We start from the raw sequence: 25,899 nt of genomic DNA on the forward strand, positions 1-25,899 counted from the left end.
AAACATCACATCTTGCAAATGGCCAGAAAAACCCCACCAATTAGCAGTTAAAACCCAACAATTTTCTTAATGTTTTTCCTTCCCACCTCCCAAACTTTACTATATACAATACACTACAGTTGCAGGAAGTAATTAATCCGCCAGTACCCTCACCCCAGCATAATCCCTGACTATATTATCAAATATTTTCTTCATCCTTCATATTATGTTTAGCAGTAATAACTGTAACACTGTCTGCAGAAGTACATATACAACTATTAGCATGTTTCCAGTGAACCACCTGCTGTCACTCGAGAAAATCACTCAGTAATTACAGATTACACCAATCCTGGTGTCAGCTCTGGGCCCTCAGCACAAGAGAGACACCGAGGGGCTGGAGCGTGTCCAGGGCAGGGAACGGAGCCGGGAAGGGGCTGGAGCCCCAGGAGAGGCTGAGGGAGCTGGGCAGGGGCTGAGCCTGGAGCAAAGGAGGCTCAGGGGGGCCCTTGTGGCTCTGCACAGCTCCTGACAGGAGGGGACAGCCGGGGGGGTCGGGCTGTGCTCCAGGGAACAGGGACAGGAGCAGAGGGAATGGCCTCAGGCTGTGCTGCTGGAAGTTCAGGTTCAACCGTAGGGAAAATTTCTTTCATAAAAGGGCTGTCCAGCCCTGGCACAGCTGCCCAGAGTGGAGTCCCCACCCCTGGAGGGATCTAAAAGCCATGTGGATGTGGCGCTTGGGGACTTGGGCCAGTGGTAGCCTTGGCAGGCTGGGGGAATGACTCAATGACTTTTCCAACCCAGACTTGAGAGGGCTTTTCCAAAGCAAATAGATGCTACAGTTGTATGGTCTTGCAGACCAACCTTCAGTGTTCTAAGCAATTTTAATTGAGAAGGTACCAAAACAAGCTGAATATACACTGATCCCTGACTAAAGCTGTCAACTTCACAGAATCTGAATTCCTAAGTTCTCGTATGGTTCCTCACTGATCAGATCCTGTGGTTCAGCATCTCTGCTATGACACAGGAAAACCATCAACGCCTTGGAACTGTTCTCTCCCACTGAAAGTACCAATCTGAATAATTCTGACCCTATCTAAGAGAAAAAACTTCACACACAAGACTGTGTAATCTAAGTCCTCAATACAGAGACTGAATGGAGTTTCCATAATTTCCATACTATCCAAGCAGAAGATTTTCCAGTCCTGATGATGCACAGGATGTCAGTGCGAAAAGTCAATGCTTCTCTCTACCCAGTAGCCAAAAGATTCTGTATTCCTGCCCTTGGGGTGAAAATTGCTATTGAAATTTCTGTGGGAGGAATAAGAAAGCCAGAAGGGGTTCACAGAGCAGACATATCCATCATTACAATTTGGGGAATATCAAGGAGGCAAGGGAATGGTGTTACTGCCAAGGCCACACCCTGCCCCTGCTGCCACAGAGCAAGACTCCTGCTCTGCTCAAACACCAAAAATCACGGCAAAGGGACACTGGGATGGGTAAGACAATAGAAAAGCACCACAAAACAGAAAAAAACACCTCTTGACAATATTAGGCATGTCTAAAAACAGTAATTACAAAAAAGGTAGATTTAACCTGTTGCTGTTCGTGTAGAAGGTTACAGTGTGCACACATGAAAGTTTATACCATGGTTCAGTAGTAAACAGCAGCAGTGCATGATACAAAATGTCAGGTCCCAGGTAGCAGACAGCTGACAAGAGGTTATGGCACAAGATTCCCAAACTCCTGTGAGCAGGAATAAGCTGCTTTACAGCCATCATCTCACACCAGCGCTGAACATAAATCATGGAAAATGCTTTTATTTCTTATGATACATTAAAAGATAGCAGCATGGTTGAAGAAGTAATTCTTTATGACACTACTCAGCACACGTGCTATATTCATTCTTTCAGTGGTGTTAAATATTTTGAAAATTAAAGGGAATAGCTTAACAAAGATATGTGAAACCTATCAGAATAATCACACTATTGAGCTTTGAAGTGGTTTTCAGTATAAGGGAGATAAGTTCTTCCAAGATTAGAAAATATAAGAAAGTGGTTTTGTTTTCCTCTTACCTTTCCAATTCTTCAAAACTAGTCACTGCCAGTAAAAGTATCATTTATTATATTAACCTGGGCCCAAAAAACCTCCATGAACAAATTTCAAGAACTGCTCTCTTGAGCTGAATAAAATGGAAATTGTAAGGAGATGAGAAAGAGCCTTCTGAGGGCTGACAGCAAACAAACCAAATAAATGGGGATCTTTTAGATTAAATTTCTTTTTACTACATTCCATCTTATTTTTGAAATACATTTGGTCACAAAGACACTGCATCAGTTCTGATAAACACAGAAGTTGCTGACCACTGTGCTGCTAAATGTTCTGGAAGCACAGAGCAGCTGCAGCCTGAATGCCAAAAAAACAAACCTTTAACTGAGATGTGGAAAACCCAAAACTCACAGAAAATAATTGCAGAAGTCTATGTACAGAGGCACTTGTTCCAAAATGAACTATGAGCAACAGATGGTATTTTCTCAAATTTTGAGGCAAAATGCTCTTGATGGAAATATGTAAAAACTGCATTATCCAACTAAATAAAATTTCCTGAAATATTTATGAAGCCTTGTCTATTTTGGGACCAAAGTTAATTTTGTATAGCCTGGTTCATAAAGCTCAGCAGTGACAGACAGGGACAAGATGAGAGATTACTGCTGAAAGACAGTGAAGCACCTGGGTTTGTTGTACATCCATCCCAGAGTCCCTCAACTCTTCCTCACCAAAATCCTGTTTGTGACTATAACTGGTTACCTATAATTTACACTGCTTTCTAACAAACTTTAATTAACTTATCACACGTTAAGATGGCTAATGTACTACAGAAAAATAATTTTACGTATCAGAATAATTCCACAAAGTTTTTTCCCATGCGAATGTAACATGACTCTTCCTATTGACTCAATTTATCAAAATCTAGAAGATTAGTACTGGAATGGGAAAACTTGTCATTATTTGTTCAGATAACTTTTTTTGGCTGCATTGAGTAAGCATCTTATTTCTCTGTGAGGGCCACAAATTATCTGCTGGTGAGTAGATGAAAGACCTGCCTTTGGGAACTGCAACATCCATTTTCTCCACAGTTTATCTGGGGAGAACAGATATACTTCAGATAATGAGTCCTATTGCAGTGAATAAAGCAAATTGAACCTGCAATGTTACAATACATCTTATTTTCTCTAGAACAGGACGGCTGTTTTTCGTTATTAGCCAACATTATCTTTGAGGTCAAGGGTTTGGGTTAACACACACACAAATGCTGGAGTGGAACAGGCTCTGTACACACCGTGCCAGCTTGATAGCAACACAAAAATGCATTGGAACACAATGTCTTTGGAGAATGTGTTGTTCAGTAGTGGGCCACAGCTCACCAGGCTTGGGCTCCAGCCTGAGTATGAGCAAGAGCAGCTCTGGAAGAGCTCCACCACATTCCAGTAACATATCTGAAGGGCAAATGGGAAAAAAAAAAAAAAGGTATCTTACGTGTCTCAACTTTGTTTCAGAGAAGTGAAGGCAATCAGACATCTCCCAAAAGTGCTGGGAATAACAAATACAGGAGGATTAAACCATGGCAATGTATTAGAGGCTTGTCTCCCCTGAGCCTTCTCTTCCCCACTCTAACTCTAACTTGGAGACTGTTAAGAATTGCTACTTTTTGTGCAAAGTCTGGGTTATTGTTTCTATAATTAACCAATTCTGTGGAAGAATTCCAATTTATAAAAGCTGACTTAGCATATGAAATATGCAATGTATTCCACTAATTCACTTAGTTCCTAATCAACAAAGAAATGAGAAAATTAGGAGAAATAGCTGATTACATGAAAGGGAATTAAAAGTTTATCTTTTCAATTATACCTGTGAAAAACATTAGGTTGCCCACACAATTCAATAAAAATGAGTAACAGACTTATAAATTTCTGTTTCTTCTAAATACATTCTCTAAATTTTCTGAGAGGTTTTTCAGGAAGGTATTTCACAGAGAACAAGAATCCACTCTTGTCAGTGGAGATAAACAAAATGTAAATTCTCCCTTCTACATTTCTTTAAATCTGTTTTCAGGCCAGGTGATGAGGAAATCAGTTTTCAGTAAATGGCTTATTTTGCTCCATGTGATACTTCATATGAGCAGCAGAGAGGAGCCTACCCTTTTTCAAAATCCAATTTTGGTTTTGGATTTCTATTCTATATTAATAATTTTTCGTATCCAAGCCTTTTTCTTATTCACTTCATACCAAGACTGTGTTTTAATATGGTTGACTCATTCCCTTTAAAACACTCTCCTTGCCTTCATCCCATCATTCAGTCTCCTGGCCACCCACACTGCCAATCAGCAGCAGTTGTGTAACATTATAGGTAATATTAAAAACAGCCACCAGTGGGAGAATTGCCCTCGGCATGACACTGTGAAATGCTGCTCAGGGGGCACAAGACCTCTCTGAGAAGATAAACTGTAAACTGATGAGATTAACTTGCTACAGTAACATGGACACAACATGTAATAAATGTGGCTCTGCAGAGGTTGAAAATGGTCCTGTTTCAACATTTTATAGAATTACAGAACTGTTTAGGTTGGAAAAGCCCACAGAGATGGAGTCCAACCATTCTCCCAGAACTGCCAAGTAAACCACTGACCCATGTCCCCAGGTGCCACATCCACATGGCTTCTAAATCCCTACAAGGATGGGGACTCAGCACTGCCCTGACCAGCTGTGCCACGGCTGGAGAAGCCTTTCCATGAAGAATTTTCCCCAATATCCAACTGAGCCTGCCCATGCCCAGCCTGAGGCCGTTCCCTCTGCTCCTGTCCCTGTTCCCCCCGGCTGTCCCCTCCTGTCAGGAGCTGTGCAGAGCCACAAGGGCCCCCCTGAGCCTCCTTTGCTCCAGGCTCAGCCCCTGCCCAGCTCCCTCAGCCTCTCCTGGGGCTCCAGCCCCTTCCCAGCTCCGTTCCCTGCCCTGGACACGCTCCAGCCCCTCGGTGTCTCTCTTGTGCTGAGGGCCCAGAGCTGCCCCCAGCACTGCAGGTGTGGACGTTTCAGTTCAGACAGATTTGAGCAGCATCTCCACAGGTGAATAACTTCTTCCATTATTTTATCCAACGTGAAGCACACTATCTTCCTCTTATAGCATGTTTCTCAAAATCACTGAGTCTTGGCTCACCCTAATTTCTATTATTTTCTTTGTCTTTCCAGTGTCAAATCACAGATATCTGCAATGAAGGAGTTTAAAGATCTATGTTTGGTTACTTTTTAAATAACTTCTTAGTACCCTTTGGTATTAATGGATGGCTTTTTTTAAAACAACTAAAAACATACAAAAATGTCACTGGTTAGTCTGTAAATGTCCCCGTAAAATATGAAGAGGAGAAATTGGAAATGGAAGGTACAACATGTTCCGCCAATATCTCATAGAGAAAAAGCAGCACACAGAAATTCCAATTCCAGTTAGATATTTAGTACCAAACAGCCTAAAAGGTTTGGTACATATTTTCTTCCTCGTCCATTTCCTCTACTTTATATGGCTGCATGTTTAAAAAAACAATTACTGGGATGTTTATAACATATGGTCACATACTTATGGTTTTTAAGCACTACATTTTTCAATCAAAACCTTGCGTTAGGAACACCAGAAAATTGTTTTAATGCATTGTTGAAATAGATTGCTGTTATAAAAATAAATCCTACTCTTTGGAGAGCTACTGCATTAGTTTGTTCTGTTTGTCTGTGGACGTCTGACCAAGATGAACCATCCAGGTGAATAATTGGTTTCTGAGAAACACTGAACAACCCACTCATGTGAAAGAGGCAGCAGGAAAAGCATCTAATGACCAAATCAGCAAAGAAGGGTGCTTTGGGGATCAGTACTGCTCCTTTTTTCATCCAAACACTTCAATACTTGCCATTAGTGTGAATAAAACAAATGTTGGTTTACATGGCAGTAATAAACAGTTTTATAGAGAGGCCTATGAGGGCTTTATCTTAATAATCACATTTTCTATCTACAGCTACACCTAAGGCCCTTCTAAAACCAGCATTGCCAGGCTTCCAGTTCTCTCAAACGCAACCCAATTAGCTGTGCAGGAAAAAATCAGCGTACAAAATTCTCCTGCTTAACTTAAGGAGGTGCAAAGGAAACCCCAAGATCTCATCCTTTTATAAGACAATCTCTTACAATTTCTTCAGTTTAATCACCTCTTTTAAGAACACTCATTTAAGCAGTCTTCTCAAAAAACATGGGGTTTGAGTGCACATTTTGAACAAATGCCATAATTTATACCCTTTACTGCAAAATAATGACAATGTCCTAAAGCTCTACAACTATTTTAAAGAAGAAAAAGTAAAAAAATATTATCATGTTTGGTTTATTTCAAATGTTTCTAACAAGCAAAACAAGGGGTTTTGAAATTTAGCAGGTGTTCTTACATTTATTTGTTTTCCTTTCTCATAAACCTGAAGAATGAAAGATTTTAAATCAGATAATTATAAGATGCTACTGCCATAGTAAATATTCCTTCAAACCAAATGCATTTTCATCCCTATTTGCCAAAATAATGAGAATTTCTAAGTGAAATAAACCTTAAAACCATCTATGTAACACAAATACCAGACACCAATGGCACTTTTGTGGAAGTCCTGGGTGATGAAAGACCAACATCCAATTGAAGAACATCATCTTGATGTTCTTCAATGTATTTAATGTAAAAATCTTTCAATCACAAGAAATGTATTTGTAAAGACATAATAATGCAAAAGCCAGCTGCAAATAACTATTAGTACTTCATAGTAATATACAGAAGTTTTAAGAGACTAAACTTCACCAACATCTTTTTTCACAGGATTTTAGGATAGTTCTTCTGTTTAAGGATAATTTATGCAGCATTTTCTTATGAAAGTTTCAATTCATTTAAAGGAAAGAACTGATTAAGAATTCAGACAGAACTGCAGAATTCAGCTATTACTCAATAGAAAAGCCTGCTTTAGATTTGGGTTAGGTTGGTTATTTCAGTCTATTCTGAAATAGCTATTTTTTGGTGATATAAAAATAGGCGGATTAGGTAGGAGTAATATTCTATAAAATATAATTCATCTGAAGGAGGGTATGACTAATATTTAGAAAAAGTATTTTTAGGTCCTCTTCTCAATACTGGAGACAGGCAAACCCAAGAAGAACCTGATATTGAAAATGTTACTTCATCAGCCATCAAGTCAGAGTAATCAAAAAGAAGGTATTATACTGCAAAACAAGGTGACTCTCCTATTAAGTGCAACTTGAACAGCTAGAATCCACATACCATTCAAAACCCACCCAATACTACATTGCTTTAGCATATGCTTTACAACACCCTAATAAAAATTCTCTTGTATAATCACATTTTAAGTTTATTCCTCTAGACAACATGAGATACTAAAAATTCACACACAAAAATCAAGATTTTTGGACTATTAATGATGCGTGACTAAGGTATTAAAAAAAAATCTTACTGGGTTTCCTGATGCCATTTTGAAATGGAAGAAAATAGAGACAATAAAAACACTGAAGAGACCTAGGCAGTGCTTTGGGTGGTAAGTAGGTGGTTTCTGAATTTTAAAGAAAGATTATGACAAAAAAAACCCAAGACAACAAAACAAAACTACCTTAGTTTTTTTTCCTCACTCCAGTATTTGACAAATATGGGCATATCTCAGGCAGCAGTCTTGATTTAATTTGGCAAAAGTTTCCCATTCTGCCACTAGTGTAGCCAAGTTCTACATATTTTGTGAGTTCTTAGCAGTTACCACCGAGCGGTACTTTACAGACTACCAGCTGAACAACGTTAATTACATCACACTAACTCTATTACAGCCAACCAGTTTATTTGGAAATAGGTTTAATTTCATTTCTGCATCATTTCTGGAGTCATCAGATGATTGTGGGGAAGACTTCCCACTTCTTTGTGATAGCACTCGTCTATAGGAGAACACTTCTATGTGATGGCAGAGCTCTGCATTAAACTGCTCTTTAGATAATTAAAACAATCAGAATCAGAGCTGCAGGATACCTCATGTAGTATTAGATGTGCAAGCACAGAACATTTTATAGGACCTGATGAACCTAGAGGTCTTTTCCACTCCAAATGGCTCTATGATTCATAAAATCATATTATGCCAGAATGATTTGGGCTGGAAAGGCTTACAGATCATCTCCTTCTAATCCCCTAAACATCACAACATTTATTTAAAGGCCAAATTGTTCACATCATTAGTGAATAAAACACTTGCTTTTTTCATACTGGGTGAAAAATTAACTTCTCTGCATGTAACTGAATCTAGAACATAAATAGATTCTAGATCTGTTCCATTATGTTTAAAAGACACCAAACACTGCAGTTCACGCACCTGATTTTACCTACTCTTTAGCAATTTCAAGTTTCTAAGATAAATATGGAGCTCTTAATTATAACAGGTAATTTTCTCTTAGGAAGTAAATGATGCAGGGGAACCTTTTTACATCTCTTGATGTACATGGGAGAGACTGGGCTGGTTGTCTCTTGGGGAAACTCAAATGAAGGACAATTTATGAAGTACTTGGAGGTTTGAATATAATCAAATGTAATAACAAGATATAAGCTCCCACCCCCCCAAATTTCTTTTTTGTTGAAACCGCTTTTGTAATACTGCTTTTTAATAACCCCCATAATGGCCAAATTAGAGGGACCCCAACTGAAGTCATTCATCCCACATAAAACAAACATTGCTTTTTCGTCTTAGCTTTGTTTTACTGGCTACATTACTTCCAGATGATGCTCGAGGGGCCTAGGAGTTTCAAGAGTTAGATGGTTAAACAGACAGCTGCTTTCTATTTACCATATAAATCAGGAAAAAATCAAAGAAGAATCTAAATATTGGAATTCATTTAGCCCATTATGGAGCACAAACTGAGGGGGAAAAGAAAATAATACAGAAATCTCATCATCCAGATGCAAAGTTTAATTCTGGTTATCAAGATGAGAGAAAAACTCATCAACATTTGCAGAATTCCAGCCCTCCATGAAAGCCAACTTTGCAGAGTGGGTAAATTTACTGGATTGGGAAGGAGTCATGAGAAGTCAGCTCTGATTGGGAAGTCTCCAGCACTACCAGGCTTTGCTACTGCAGACTTTATATATATAACTACACATCAAAACATATATTTTTATACATATACATGCACACACAAAGCTCACTACATTTGTATTTTTTACATTTTTCCCTTTGAGTTGCCAATGCTTTCATTCTATGCTAAATAACCCAAAATCCAACAGATTTTGGATAGAGGATTAAAGAATGGCTGTCCATATTTTGATTAATATGGCTATTAATATGAAAAGTTTGATATTACTCTACAAGGTTTTTATCCCAAATTTCATCCACCATTGACGTGCTGTTTAAATTACAATGCTGTGTACTAAATAATTGAATATATTGCCACTAAGTGGGATTATTTTTACAATTTTTCCTAACACATTTAAGCTTCATCTGGCTAAAACAAATTTTTTTTAAACCCAAAATTCAGGAGGTAAAACTCAAGTGATGATGTCTGCCAAACTACTTGAATCTAATACTGTATCTACCTTTAATTTTTAATTTCCTCAATTTTTCTATTTAGGAAACTGGTTTTTCTCATATCAGCAAGAAAATGACATGAAGTTGCCAAAAATAAAAATTTGCTCTCTTCTTCTCCATAGAAAGAGTTAAGGAGAATCTCTTGTTACCAGCTGTAGTTTAAAAAGCAGGGGAAGCACTCAAAAATCATAAAGAATACTATGAAATCCTAGAAAAGAAATTTTTGGTGTAGATGGTAGCTCCAACAACACATCTGATGTGTTACTTCCCAAGAGAAGTTAACATGTCTCTATTTATGCTGTTAAGTACCTCTGATTTGATAAATTACATTAGGCTGTAATGAAATTACTAAGAAAATCATTGATATCTTAAGTAATATGTCTTGATTTGAACTGAAAGAAGCAAAATTCTCAATTATTTTATTACCAGTTTTCTTGTTTGCTAAAAATATTGGAAAACATGCTTTCATTGAATGCAAGAAAGTAAGAAACATAAACTTAAGTGGATTCTTCCCATTTCTATTTGGATTACATGTAGTATTTCAAAACAGGTCAATGCTGCAACAAAAACAATGAATAATAGTCTAAAAAAGGATTGTATCTAACAACAAAAAATAGTTTTAACAAAGGATTGTGTCTTTGAGGCAATAATGACAGGGGTTGGTTGTCTCTGTCCTGCTGCCTTCTCCATCGTGCTCCTGAATCCACCGCACTGACAAGAGTTTATCAGGAAAGGACACTGGTCCAGCCTCAATAAATGAAACAAGTTGCTCTTTTCTTTTTTAAAAACCAGAAAAACCCCAGCAAGAACAATATCAGGGCCAATGGGGGTCAGTTCCTTACTTCAGTTCCCAGCTCTGCTGTTACTCCACAACCTGATAGCAAACTGCAGCAGATAACTCACAAAAAGAACATTAATAAACATGTAAAGGTAGAACTCAGTATATTCTTACCACCATCAGTGAGTATAAGCTTAGGGACTGTGTATTGGGTCAAAAACTTACTAGAATATAAAGAGTACTACGGTTCAAACACACAGAATTTAAGACAATATCTTAAACAGCACCTAGAATACTTTTATGTGATTTAACTCTTGGATTCGGGTTCATGCAAATTCCCATTTGGATTACAGAGCACAGTAAGAAAATGAGTAATTTCTAAATTAAAGTGAATGAAAAAATGGTGAAAAAGGCATTTTTAAAATACTATTTGGTCCAAACACAACCTGGCAAGAGAACTGCTTATTAGGCAAACCTCCACCTCTCAACAAACAAATAAACCTGTGCAGAGCCGGCAATATTGGAATCACCCTTTTCCTTAGCTCCATACTGAGATACAGAAGCAGAATATGCTGAAGTGATGAAATCTGGCCACAAATTTGTTTAGTCAACTGCCTATGTTTCAGGCTGAGCTGTAACATGAGCAATTTGAAGAGGAAAAAGAAAGGACCAGAAAGCCATGCCTTAACAGTTTACCTTGTTGTTTCAAAATACAGGCCATGAACTTAATTTACTGTCCCCTACACCAATCTTTTCAAGGGCTCTCTTTCCCCCCTCCATCCCTACATCATACCAACAGTAAAAAGAAAAAAATCAGTGGAGTATCTAAGCCTCTTGGCTGTACTCCAGGGAGCTTTCCCAGCTCTATCAGCTGCATTGTTCAGCTCTTTCTGAATGTAAGAGGACAACTTCATACAGAAAGCCTTTCCCCCTGGGCCTTTCCTTAACTGCAGTATTGTTTACATCCAGCAAGTTAAAAAGTTCAAAACCTATAAAATATTTTTCAAGCATTATTTTTTTTTAAGCAAGTATTCTTACACATCTTAAAATGTAGTTCTTCATATATATGTTACCACATGCCTATGTGTGCCTATGTGTTTTGCAGACGTGTATCATGCTGTTTCCCTATTTAAGTCATTAAACTATTATAACAAATTATCTTTTTAGATATTTTTATATTTAATGCTAGAGTAATAGGATATGCAAAGTCTCAGGCAGGCATATTATGGATCATGCATTAGCCCTGAAAATAAAACAGCTGATACATTTTCATGCTCAAAAATCCCAGGCAAATGATAAATCAACTTGTCTTTCCTGCACACAGTACTGCAGTGAGGGTTCAAATGAGTACAGACCAAAGATACTCCAGCAGCACAAAGATATTATTCAAGTCCTCTCAAGACGTTCTTCCACCCAAAGCAGAGATTTCCCAACAAGCTGTGCAATTAAATACAAAATTGTTGCCTACTTGTGGGCATTGGCTCAGCAAACTGAAGGGAACTCTAAGTATCCATGTACTCAGAACATACTAATTTACCCCATGACTCCAGTACTCCCTCAGACGCTCACTGGGAATTTTCAATCATTTTTAGGCATTTTAAGATTCTGTGGATGCTAAAGCCCACTTCTTAAAAATGCCGTTTTCAATGGTGTCATTTAAATATTCTGAATTACAAATGGCTCGAAAAGCATGAGTTGACACTAAGTCTCTTCCCTCTGCATAGCTGTGGTTTTGCTCTGCCATTTCTAAGTGTAATTCTTGTTTTTTAGAGACGTTTCAGACATGACATCATTCATACAGGTTCCTGTATTTTGATGTTGATGGTTGCTCAGCTGCCACACTCTGAGGATTCTTTGCAGGTTTAGGGATGTATGACTTGAATTCCGAAGCACCCATTACAACATTCATTTTGATACTCACATAATCAGGAAGTGGAGAGTCGTTTGAGCCCAAGGAACCTCTCAAGGACTGCGTGGCTTGCTCCAGCACTTTGTTGTGTTTTTTAGACAACAGAGAAAATAGACTGGGGGAAAAAGAAATTAAAATAACTTCATGAGAGTGTCCTGAAATCGTTAAGACTATTCAGAAAGGAAAGATATCTTATTATACAAAATTTTTGGATTGTAATGCATAATTGTATTATTTATTTGTTTATTTGGCATCTGGGTAAGTAACAGCAGAGTTTGAATCAGAAACATTCTATACAATATATGCTCTGAAGAACATTTTCTGTTCATTATTAAATTCTTAAAAGTCAAACTGTCACAGAAGGAATGGCATACATGCAATTGTAGTTCATAAATAGTTTGTGTTCACTAGAATGCAATTTTTAAGTGCAGCACCTCATGCAATACATTGTAATATATACTTAAGTACCTCATATATTATCCATTTTAATAACCTATTGCTTAGATAGGAGAAATCTGGGTATATGATAAAAGCTTTGTGTATTTTGAGGCTGAGTTATTGCATTTTACTATTACATATTATTTTCAAATTTATTTTAGCCTAAGTCAATTGAAAAAGGATTACCTTAGCTTTATAATCTGTTAAATCAGAGGTCCATACACATACAGAGAAATAAACATATTTTTCTTGCATTCTGGAAAAAAGCAGAGCAATGACACTCACAGAGGATGGGGTAACCTGATTTACAAGGAGAATGGTGGGAGTAGCAGCAGTGGGCAAAGACCATCAGGTAATGCTCAGCAGCAGCAAGGAGTCAGATGCTGCTCTAAAGGCCTGGATAGCCTAAACATGGCTATCAATTCACAGATGAACCCATCCCCATATTGGAAGAGCTTCTAAGACCATTGAGTCCAACCATGCCCCCAGCACTGCCAAGGCTACCACTGACCCACGTCCCCAAGTGCCACATCCACTTTTAAAGAGCGGCTTTTAAATTCCTCCAGAGATGGGGACTCCACCAGTGCTCTGGGCAGCCTGTGAAAGAACAACCTCTTCCATGGAGAATTTTTCCCTAACATCCATTCTAAACCTACTCCGGAGCAACCTGAGGCCATTTTCTCTTGTTAGGTGCCAGATGTTTTTAGGCTTTCTGCATTTAAAAGCATCATTGGGACTTCTTTACTTCTTTTTGGAGCATTACAGGACTCCTATCAGGTTTTCCAAGGATGACTGTGTGTGTTTTAGAGGGGAGAATGGCTAGCCTGTCATTAGCTCTTGTCATCCCATTGCTAGTCAAGAGCCTCAGGAAAAGGCTTTTCCAACACTCCTCACAGCCACAAGGAATTAGCTACACTAACTCACAGCTATTAGTCAATACCATTAGAACATTCCACGCTAAAAGGGGAAGAAGCAACACAGAAATTAAGATATATTGGTAGCTTTCCACCTTTTTCCCTCTCCCAAATTCTATTATTGCACTCACAGACTGAATTTTTTTTTTCAGATCAATAACTGGATCTGCAAACTGGTCCTTGGTAGCAAACAGTAGCACTACTTCTGCAACCATGGGTATCTTTGAAGACTCAGATTTCAGAGATACTGTCATCAGCACCATCTAGTGCTGTGGAGACAAAATAATCAGTTAAAACCAAGCTGGAGATGCTTATGGTGGGATGCAGCAAAAAAGCTGTAGATGCTTATGGTGGGATGCAGCAAAATCAGGTTAAATCTGGTGTCTGCTCCAGAAGATAATTTCACAAAGAAGAAGAATTTGGAAGAATAACGCAGATTTCCAACTAGTAGATTCTTCTCCAAAACACATAAAGCATTCTGGCTTTAAAAGAATTTTAAATATAAACAAGGAAAAGGGATCAAGATTTTGAAAGTGCATGTGTCCAATGTATATGAAGAGGAAAATGAACATACAGTGGTACTCTGCATGGAACCAGAATAGCAAAAAGTAAATTTATTTATTCCAATAGAAATTGGGAAAAAAGGGAAAAAGTAGAAAGGAAAATAATGGACAAATTATTTCCTTATATATTCCTTAAAGGGTTTTTTGTAATAATTACATGTATTATAAGTAGAGTTTGTGGCATAAGAAAGGTCTTGGTGGCTGATTTCTAGTTAAAGAGCAGCAGTGCAGAGGCTTTTGTTGTCTTTCCCCTTGCAAATTAATTGTTGTCTTCCCCCTTGCAAAGTTCTGCTTCCCAGCCACAAACTCATGTCCTTCACACCATGCTGGGACAATTTTTTATGGGACCAGTGCCCATAACACAGATATCCAGGTTAGAAAAATGCAACACAATTCTCTCCTCCATCCATAGGTAATCCTTCTCTAAGGACCATCCCTTAGATAAGCACAAGGGCAGGGATAATGGCAGGATTTTTCATACTAAATTTTTCATAATAAAAATGCAAACTCAAACACCCCCACAAAAACACTACAGCAAAACACAGGGAAAAAAAAAAAAAGAAATCAAGGCCAGATATTGTGATTAGGAATGGATTTGGAGCTTCCTAGGAAATACTGCTGCTCCCTAAATTGGCGCAAAACTTCAATTCCAAGTCATTCACTTATTATTGTGCCTCTGTCAAACCACCTTGATAAATATCAGACTAATTTTTAAAGTCTCAGCACAGGGTTAGCTGCAACCCTCAAAAGGCATTTCTATGAAGTTTAGCTCGTAAATACCCTTCATCACCAACAAATGCTGCATTCTAGAAGCGTTGCTTTATTTTGCAGCAGCCATGTCTCCAGTGTATGTAAGGTTTTAAGCTTGATTTTGATTTTCAGGGCATGAATAATGCAATTTTTAAAAAGCAAAAATCCTTTACAACAAGGTTGTTCCCCTCCTCACAACAAGGTACAAGGTCCAGAAGTGGAAGCTGTGACTGTCTCCCAAATTTTCCTCATGTGTCTTCATCACACATCTATTTTTGCCCAACTAAAAGCCAAGCTGAGATCAAAAAGAAAAATATATGTACTTTGTGGCAGCGTGCACAGGCTGACAAGAATATGGATTTTTCTACTGGAATATTTGTCCTCTTTCATCCACTCTTCTCCATCAACTGTCAGGCAGGCCACGGAGCCTGACAGCCCTTCAATCTCACCCATTATGGACTTTTCATGACAATAAAGAGCTATGTCCAGAACAATTAAATCATCTTGGTGTCCCTCATCTCAACTCCTCCCTCCCTCACAGAAGCACATCCAGGCCAATGCATAGTGAGCAAAACAGCAAGTTGGAATAAGAGCAAGATGAGGTAACAGCTGGCATCTGTTAGGAAGATTAGGACTCATCAGCTGGCATTATCAGGAGAAATTCCTGGCTGTGAGGGTGGTGAGTCCCTGACACGGGGTGCCCAGAGAAGCTGTGTGCAGCTGGGAGTCTCCAAATCCCTGCAAGTGTCCCAGGCCTGGCTGGACAGGGCTTGGGGCAGCCTGGTCTGGTGGAAGGTGCCCCTGACCACACAGAGTGTCATCTTCAAGGTCTCTGCAACCCACACCATTCTGGGATAATGTGATCTATTACAGATCATCAAATCGCAGCAGCGATGAGCTCAGCCAGCAAGGAAGACTAAAGGCTGAACAACAGTCTCAAGGTCCTGTGGTTGTTTGTTTTTAAGGAATTAAAAACAACATTGATTTCTTACCTCCCTTTACACAGCAGGTTTTAATTTAACTCAGGGCTGAACTTCAATAAATAAAAGAAATTAATACAGACTAAATAGAAATGGTTGCTAATACCAGTGAATTGATTAAGTGCTATTTGCACACACAATAAAATGCAAACCAGTAATATATGAACTTAACACTTTCAAAAAGTCAACTCCACAAAGTGTGTAGATCCCAAAAGGAAAAAAAAAAGCCAATATGGAAACTCATTTAATAAGTGCCTCAAAAAGTCTAATTTACATCAGTTTGAAAAAGCTCATAAAGTACACTTTTCACATCAAAAAACCCCAATGTATAAAATGCAGCTTTTATAACTAAATTTGAAAAAAAGATGTGAGAACTAAAATTAAAAGTTGAAAGGAAATATGAAGTTAGAATTTGCCACAAAGTTTTCTGAAAGCTTTGAACAATGAGAAGGAAAGGTAGGAGTGTACTTTATTTTAATGAAGTGAATAGGATGCTCCAAAATAACAACATGCCAGTTTGTCCTGAGCATAATACTGGAACAGTGATTGTGAAACTCATTCCAAAGAGGATATCACCATCACTAAAAAATACACCTTGCTGATGGTCTTTCAATGAGACTGTAAGAAAAATAAAGCACAGTACCCCTGTTGTAACAGGCTTCTACAAATCATTTATATTACTTTGCTCCACGTGAGATTTTTTTAAATTAATACAGTTGAATAATAAAAAGTAACACTTCCAGAAGTGGAAGCTGTGACTGTCTCCCAAATTTTCCTCATGTGTCTTCATCACACATCTATTTTTGCCCAACTAAAAGCCAAGTTGAGATCAAAAAGAAAAATATATGTACTATGTGGTCACCAAGGACACTGGTGGTGTTTAAAAGCCATGTGAATGTGGCACTTGGGGACATGGGGCAGTGGTGGGCTGGGCAGCACTGGGGAGCAGGGCTGGACTCAAACTTAGATGTCCTTTCCAACCAAAACAATTCTGTGATTTTATATTCAATAAAGTTGTGCTGTGCAGCAAGTGCCCCTGTCATCCTGCGTGAAAGATTTTGAAACAATTGTATGAAAATGTACAGGATCTAAACCAGAGAACATACTTCTCCATGAAATTCTTGAAAACTCATTTATTCAATGGATTTGAGAAGAGTGAATTGACGAAAAAACCAAAAATATGCAAAGGGAGAAAGGAAGTTTGCTTACACAGTACTCTACAAGATACCAGAATTTAAAAAAAAAAGTTATTAGTAACTTAACTATCATTACATGGGCACCCTTACAAAGGAGGTTGGAGCCCGGCTCAAGGTGCAATAAATTCCTATTTGCATTGTCAAAGCAATGGCAAAGAGGGAAGAAAAACCTGGGAGGAAAGAAGACAGTCTCAATACCTAGGGTATGAGATGAGCTTAGACTGATGGTGTGATACAAAGAAAGAGATGGAAGCCTGAAACAAAGTGGCACAGATAGAAACAAACTGATGACATCAGCAGAGGAAAGTCAGATTGTGTTATATGACAGCAAGACCGGGTAAGGATTGGATTTCTCACAATTCAAATCACTACTGAGCTTCTAAAGGTGAATTTTCATTTATGTGGGTATCTAGAAATATTCTCTATGTGCTGAGTAAAGAACTACTTGAGGACCAAAGCACCTCTCCACAGAATTTATTTGAAGTTTGGAAATTCAGATGTTCTGAATTTTTTCTGCTCACTCTCCTAGTTCAGAAGTGCTGCAAACAAACTGAACAGCACCCAAACACAAACCACTATCTGGTAATGGGAAAAAACAGTTCCATGGATCAAAAAATTTGAGGATGAATGTTCTCAAACAATTCAGCAATACTCTATGGTGCTTTTTCTCACTCTTCCTATATACATGCCAAATGTACTATCGTTCTCTATTTTAAAGATTTAAGTATAAAGCCCTAAACATCAAAACCTTGCTACACTAAAAATACTCCTTTTAAACAAAAGGATTTTACAATGAGACAATCATATTAGAAAAAAGCTCTAGAAAGATTTTATTTTCAAAACCTGACATCTAAAAGTTAAAACCATACCTTGATTTCTGTATATGTAAGGAACACTGCTTGGGCTGACCTATTTTTTAAAAAGGATTACAGCAAAACAAAGTGTGTGCTGTGGCACAAGAACTCTAGACATGGATATGTCCCAGCACAGACGTCTCCAAGCAGATAACCTGAAATGCCCATCTGGTTGAATAAAGGTCTGTGAAGTGTCATACCAGACTTCAGAACAAAATAAATGCACTGTGCTGCTCCACTTGAAATACAATAAATGCATTGTCCCATAGACCTGTATGGGGGACAGGTTGTAAGCAAGTGCCTGTCTGTGGGCAATGGAGAAGTGCTCTGTGAGCACTTAAGGAACCCAGCACTGGGAAAAATCCATTTAGTACAAATAAATGCAGAGAAAAATCCCTAAGTCCCCTGTGCTCATGTCTACTAAAGAGCCCTTGAGGCATTCTGCATTCGAATTATCCAAGCTACAATGGCACATAAATAGAAATAAAGAGAGACAATAGCCATGGAGAACTCCAAGGCCTCTGCAGGGCCATTTACTCCATAGAGAGGCACTGCTCTTATTTATTTGAGACCAACTCTAAAGCCTGGGAGACATTTAGGATCCCAGGAAACAGAATCTAACCAATTAAAATATTAAATAACAGAATAAACAGAAAATAAGAACTCTTTCTTTCTAATCTTGTAAAGTGAAACATGACTAAATTCTGCTGAATCAAGATTTGCTATATTTACTATTAGGTCCATCTGGCTTGTGGAGATGATGTGAAATCAAGAGACTCACAGGGTGCAGACTCCACAAATATCATGGATGTAAATAACATGGTTAGCATGGGCCACACTGATGGACAAAGAGGGTTCAAGGGATCAGGGAATGAGAAGAACTCACAAACAGTAGAACATTCACACGAGGAAGGTATTGCCATGTTCCAATTTTGCTGGACAGAGATCAGACCTTTTTCTGCTTTTCTTATATTGTGCCTTAAAAATATAAGTTTGTGTCCCCTTGGAAACAGCTATGTGCCACAGCTGGCAGCTATTTCAGGGCAAATCCCAAACTACAGAACCTCTGAGTGATTTGGGTTGAAAGAGATCTTAAAGCTCATCCAGTGCCACCCCTGTCATGGGCAGGGACACCTCCCACTGTCCCAGGCTGCTCCCAGCCCCATCCAGCCTGGCCTGGGGCACTGCCAGGGATCCAGGGGCAGCCACAGCTGCTCTGGGCACCCTGGGCCAGGGCCTCACCCCCCTGCTTTTAAATAAAGAATTTCTTCCTAATATCCAATCTGAACCTGCCCTCTGTCTGTTTAAAGTTGTCTTGTTGATATCTGCCCATGTAAAAAGTGATTCACCTGAGCCGCTCTCTGGCATCACAAATGGTTTTAATGCAGTCTGGGTAAGAAAATTATTTCTATCCCATCTCCCTTTTAAACAGCAAACATAAAAGGCCACTCTTTTAATTCTACAATCCTAAACTTGATCCTAATAAATTATATACTTCAAGATATCTTCATGACAAAACATCTCATTAATTTTAGAGTACCCTTTTATCTGCCACTGCTAACATACGAGCAGAGATCTGTAAGTCATGTGCTATAAAGCCATATCAAATTCTGCCTCACAGAGGCTAACATTATTATTTAGAATATTGTTGTATTAAGTAGAAAAACAAGAAGTCACCATACACTTGTAGGTTTATAAGCAAAATCAGAAACAACTTAGAACAATTAAGGGAGGCTTTGCATTAACGAACAGGATTTCCTGCCAAAATGGAGTTAGAAAGACAATGACATTAGAAACAATATGGAAGAAAGGAATTTGATGTGGCAAGAAAAAAGTAAATATTTACAAAATAAGCCAAGAGTTTAATTTCCAGAGACCAGGAAATGTATTTCTCAACTGAAGGCATAAATTGTTCGGCATCTCATGGCCACTTTCCAGCCAATGTTGGGAAATGTATGCTCCTATTGCTAGAGAAGTAAAAGGAACAGAAAGCAGTAAATTCCTTCCCCTGTATCATGGTACAGATCGTTTTATTCCCCTTTTGTCTGGCATTTCAAATAGCATCCTTGTAACTCCACTTACAGGGCAGAGGCAGGCTAGGACCTAACTGTAGCTTGTATTGAAATAGAAACTCAATAAGCAGACTGTGATATACCATGGACTGAATTCCTGCATGAAAATCCTACAGAACGTGATGATTTTGACTTGACAGGGCAGTGCTTTGCTGAGCACCACTTCTCTCCTGTACTTTTCAAGAGAGTGGCAGGCAGTAAACTAAATCCTGAAAGGCTGAAAGCTAAGGAGGAAAAATCAGTGCAGTCCAGTATAAATAGAATATATATTTGCAAAGCTCAGATTAAACACAAGGCTTATTCTGAGCTAAAAAACCTCAAATCTGTTTTAGGTGTCTCAAGGTATGCACATAATTCCTTTTAATGATCCCTGTGTTTGTCCTGTTACTATTTTATAAGAATATCAAAGGGGCAGAGCCTGCAATATTTCAATTTTATCTACTTGCACTTAATTCAATAAGGGTAAGGGTCTAATAGTTGCTGAGAGATGACATTTGCCTTGAATGAGGGCAAAACTCTGTGGGTGAGAACCAGAGGAAATCTCTGGAGAAAGCATCCTGAGCAAAACTCTCACCCAAAACCCTAACAAAGAAATTACAACATGAAAATTAGAAAGACACTGCTGTTGTGCAACCTAAGGTCCAAATCCCTATCCTTTGAGCAGCTCGGATTTGGCACAGCTCTGCTCAAACACACTGGCTATGCAAGCACATTTGAATGCATTTGTATGTATTTGGGTGCTTGCTACACTTGGAAAGAGAATTGCTGTGCCCTCTAAACTCATTCTGACAGGAAAGAATCTGGGTCCACTTTGGGAGACAACAGACTCATTCTCCTTGCAGAAGGTCACAGGGTATGGGTGTTGCTAACAGCCCTCTTTGTTCTAAGATTTAGGCAGAACATGAGTCTGGAGCCCTGGTTCATACCCAGAGCCCTCACAGTGCTCACCTCTGGTACCACCCTGTCTTTACACAGTCCCGTGGGCTCAGTGAGGGTTTGGCTTTTTAGTGCCCTGGCACAGTTACAATGAATTAATTGCAATCTCCTGTGAAACTTGGAAATCATATCACAGTCATAGAATGTTTGGGTTGGATGGGATCTTAAAGTCCATCCCACCTCCAGCCCCCTGCCATGGGCAGGGACCTTCCACTGTCCCAGGCTGCTCCCAGCCCCATCCAGCCTGGCCTGGGGCACTGCCAGGGATCCAGGGGCAGCCACAGCTGCTCTGGGCACCCTGGGCCAGGGCCTGCCCACCCTCCCAGCCAGCAATTCCTAATTCCCAATGTGCCAAAATCTGTGCCTGCCCTCTGGCAGTGGGAGCCATTGCCTGGGTGCTGTCCCTGCCTGCCTTGTCCCCAGGGGCTGTGCAGCTCTCCTGGAGCCCCTGGAGGCCCTGGCAGGGGCTCTGAGGTGTCCCTGGAGCCTTCTCTTCTCCAGGCTTTGATCTAACTTCATAAAACTTGAATTTCAGTGTCGAACAGAACAAGAAACAAGCCTCTAGGAGGACCCATCATATGCTGCAGACAGAGAATGCTGTTTTTGTCTTATGCCTTTGTCTCCTTTCTCCCTCCTTTCTCTTGGTCCCTGGCCTAAAGGTCTCTCTGACCTGTTTGCTCCACAGGAAGGACTTTACTGCTTTCCTTGTGGACTGACCTTGTCTTTGGCCAAGTGTCCTTCCTGATCACATCTTTCTCGCTCCACAGTGATTCTGCTAGTGGGCATGGAAAGCCTCTAGTTGTCTCTCCCTCGTCACTACAGTCTGTTTGGTTATCCTACTCACATGAAACCTCTACAATTTTAACAAACTGGAAACTTTTTTTTTTAAGAAATAAAAAAAATCAGACCAATCAACTTCACAATAAAGTCATTGCTAAGGACACTACAGAAATGACCAAAAATTCAAACCTGACATAGGTGCCACAGCTAAGACGTTCTCCCAAACATAATTTTGGATGCAAGGACTCCCTTTTGCATAACAATAAGGCCATTTGTAAACTTCCAGTGCCCCATAAAGGAAAAAAATTGCAAGATAATACATTTATATCTGTGGATAACTTCCATAACTGTTTATAGTGGGTAGCAATCTTTTTTTCCCAAATCTGTATTTATAAATAATTTGTATATTCACTGTGAACACTTGTGAACCACTGAGAACTTTTATGAGTATCACAAGCTGTAAAAAGAACAGTTATTAAGGAAATGAGCATTTTTTGTCTTCTGGATAAAGTTAGATGGCATGTGTTCAGTGTGCCTGAGGCTACACAACGAATAAAGACAACGTAAAAAACCCCAAACCAGTGAATAATTCTACATTCAAAACAAAGCACAATGAACAATCACTTAATTAAAGATTGTGTTTCACTTTTGAAACCAAGACAGTGAATTAAACTTTTCATAAAACCTTAATCTATTATTTCCTGAACTTTAAATCAAATTCCAATATTGATGAAGTCAATTTCTATTGTAAAATATGCATAAAGCATAATATATTGCGTGTATTACCACCTCCTTCAATGGAGTACCTCCATCCATATCATGTTAGTGATTTTGGCTCAAATATCTCATTTTACTGAATTTCCAGACATAAAAAAATTAAACAGTTTGAGCTGGAATACTATAAAGCTGAAGTTGGAGCTGAATTTGAATTATTCCCCCTACGCCTTCACCAGGAATTTCACACAGGATGTTCAATCTCGGTACACATACTGCAATTTCCAAGACGTGTATTCAAACCAGTACATACAGAATTTCAATTTTCAAATTTTGCTCATGCATTCCTTTCTGAATAAATCATTCCAGGCACAAAATACCTTGGAAGGAATAAAGAAGAGGATTTTAGGTACTGTAGTTGATAATGAACTCAAAATTCACACTACAATATCTGGTATCACATTGGCCAAACCGGCTCGAGCAGCGGCCCATGGAAACATCTGCCTGAGTGCTGCACCTGGGTCAGGGCAGCTCCAGGATCAACCCAGGCTGGGGCTCAGCAGAGGCAGCAGCCCTGGGAGAAGGAGCTGGGGGAGCTGTGGGTGAGAGCTGGGCCTGCCCCAGCCTGAACCCCCTGCCCTGGGCTGATCCCCAGCGTGGGCAGCAGGGCAGGGGGATCCTGCCCCTGTGCCCCTGGGCTCAGGTGAGAGCCCACCTGCAGAGCTGCCCCAGCCCTGGCTCCAGCAGCACAAGGAGCTGGAGCTGCTGCAGCCAGTGCAGAGGAGGCCACGGAGCTGCTGCCAGGGCTGGAGCCCCTCTGCTCTGGAGCCAGCCTGGCACAGCTGGGGCTGTTCAGCTGCACCAGAGAAGCTCCAGGGACACCTCAGAGCCCCTGCCAGGGCCTGCAGGGGCTCCAGGAGAGCTGCACAGCCCCTGGGGACAAGGCAGGCAGGGACAGCACCCAGGCAATGGCTCCCACTGCCAGAGGGCAGGCACAGATTTTGGCACATTGGGGATTAGGAATTGCTGGCTGGGAGGGTGGGCAGGCCCTGGCCCAGGGTGCCCAGAGCAGCTGTGGCTGCCCCTGGATCCCTGGCAGTGCCCCAGGCCAGGCTGGATGGGGTTTGGAGCAGCCTGGGACAGTGGGAGGTGTCCCTGACCATGGCAGGGGATGAAATGAGATGAGCTTTAAAGTCTCTTCCAACCCAAACCACTCTGGGATCCTATGACAAAGTGTATGCACCTACATAAAACACCCACACCTTCCTCCCATGGTATTTGTTAGAAATACTTCTCCTCTCTGCAAACAGCACAGATGTGCAGATCAATATACCTTCCAAGAGATGAAATGCTTAAACATTTTCAGAAGTACATGAAGGCATACTAGTATTTGAAAAAAGGAAAAATGCAATAAAAACACAGGATAATGTCAAATAATGTAACATCAAATAACGTAAGATATCAAGTGTTTTTCAATACAAGACCAAGATTAAGTTTATTATCTGTTACTAAACACACGCTGTAACAACACAGTACTTGAAATATATGTATCTCAAATGAAAATTGTTTACATCCTTCACTGTAATGTCAACATCATCCCCTTTGAAGCATTTCTGTGAATTTCTGTTCTTAGAAACAAACATGCAAAAGGTAGCCTGTCATAAATAAACCACTTTTGAAAGGAAAATTGAGGTTAAAATAGATAGGAAATTAAAGATAGGTATTTTCATCCTGAAAAATACTGCATCACCAAAAGAAAACATTTATCAAGAATATTAAATTTTTTGTAAGGGATGTTAATATCCAGTCAGAACCCAACTGCAGTGAATGCTGAAAAAAACAAGGGATAATGAAGCATTTCATAAGAGTGCAATTCACTGTGGAAAAAGCTACAGTTAATGACCTACACGGAGGTTAACTTGGCTTTACGAAGTCCCAGCCTGCCCTTGCCCAGTTCAGTGTAAATGCTGTGCCAATATCCTTGGAAATCAGCCCACAGCATTTTTTTAAGTCCTGTTATTTAAAATTTCTCTTTATTTTCTTTATTTCTCTCTTTTTGGTAGCTCCAGCCTCTCAACAACACCCATGTCCTTTCCTATGTATGTCTGAGAGATAATGCCAGGGCCTTTCACTTGCTTCCTTTTCCATGTATCTTTATTACGAACAGTAAAGTTGACCTCCCTAACATCACATCCCAAATTCACAGTGTTTAGTGATCTTCTCTCCCTTGTTCTATAGTTCACAAACAAAAAATTAAACAAAACAAAAACAAACAAAGCCCACACAAACAAACAAACAAAAAAGGTGGGGGAAAACAACCTGTGAAGCATCACTGGAGGGATTTAAAAGCTTTGTGAATGTGAAACTTTAGTGACCTTGGCAGTGCTGGGGGAATGGGTGGACTTGATGCTTTTAGAGGGATTTTTCAGCCTAATGATTCCATTAAATGTAGAGCACAGACCTAGAAAGGTTAAAACACATCTCCAGGGAAAAGCATATAGGTATCAAGAATATACCATGGTCTCCAGCATATACAGAAGCATTTACAAATACACTACAGCTTGAAATGCTCTGAACTACTCATCATTGCAGGAAGATGACAATCTTGGAACGGATAATCTGGAAGCCTTTAAGGAAGGAAAAATATTTGGAGTACTGAATTCTCCCAGTTTTTTGTCTCCATCACCACCACTGTTCTCCCAAACAAACATGTGTGATCAAAATCACCATAGCTCACAGCAGGAAAAGGTTTGTCAGCATCCTGAAGGATCCCCGGCTTGGACCGTCTCCTCATCTTTTATTAAAATATTTTCCATATCTAGCAAAAGTCACATCTTACCCAAGTTTCACAATCCAACCTCGACAGAGCTAAATGCAACCCTGTTTCTCCACTCTAGTCTGCCTGTCAATGTTTTCAATTTTATTCTTCAGTGAAAGAGGTGTTACAGACAATACCAATGAGATCTAGAAAAGTTACATGGGCATGAATAGCCCCTATTAAGAAAAAGCAGGTTTTATTTAGATAAAGCTTTAAAGCTATTGTTCATTACTTTTCAGTAGGAAATATGTCATTATTTCTCACACACACTGTCATCTGAAATTACCTTACCCATTGCTGAACCTGTCATTTTGAAGAGAGATTATTTTATTGCCTTCAGACATCCTCAAGTCTCAGAACTGGTGGGACAACTAACAAAGATTTGATTTAATTATTTATTTCAGCACTCTTGCAGTTGTGCAATATTTTCCATCTTAAAAACTAACATGATAGCTTTTAAGTCCCAGTCCTTTGAGCTGCACAGTAATTAAATTTACATTGTCTTCAATTTATTTGGAAATTAACCTCCTTCCCACAGAGAAAGAGGTTGAGCTTTACCTCCCACTCAGTTGTGTAAATCTTATTCTGC

At 39.4% G+C, this 25,899-nt stretch overlaps 1 protein-coding gene across 2 annotated transcripts in view; it reads right to left on the bottom strand.

The window, feature by feature from the left end:
• The window catches only part of DYM (dymeclin), a 210,015-nt gene that overhangs the window by 54,224 nt on the left and 129,892 nt on the right, over positions 1 to 25,899 (bottom strand). For both annotated transcript variants that reach the window (XM_059492245.1, XM_059492246.1), the window contains one exon: positions 12,308 to 12,410. In XM_059492245.1, coding sequence (XP_059348228.1) covers positions 12,308 to 12,410 — 103 coding nt within the window. The remainder of the gene's footprint in view (positions 1 to 12,307; positions 12,411 to 25,899) is intronic.

Source organism: Ammospiza nelsoni, chromosome Z (genome assembly GCF_027579445.1).
Source record: "Ammospiza nelsoni isolate bAmmNel1 chromosome Z, bAmmNel1.pri, whole genome shotgun sequence".
NCBI classification, from domain to species: domain Eukaryota; kingdom Metazoa; phylum Chordata; class Aves; order Passeriformes; family Passerellidae; genus Ammospiza; species Ammospiza nelsoni.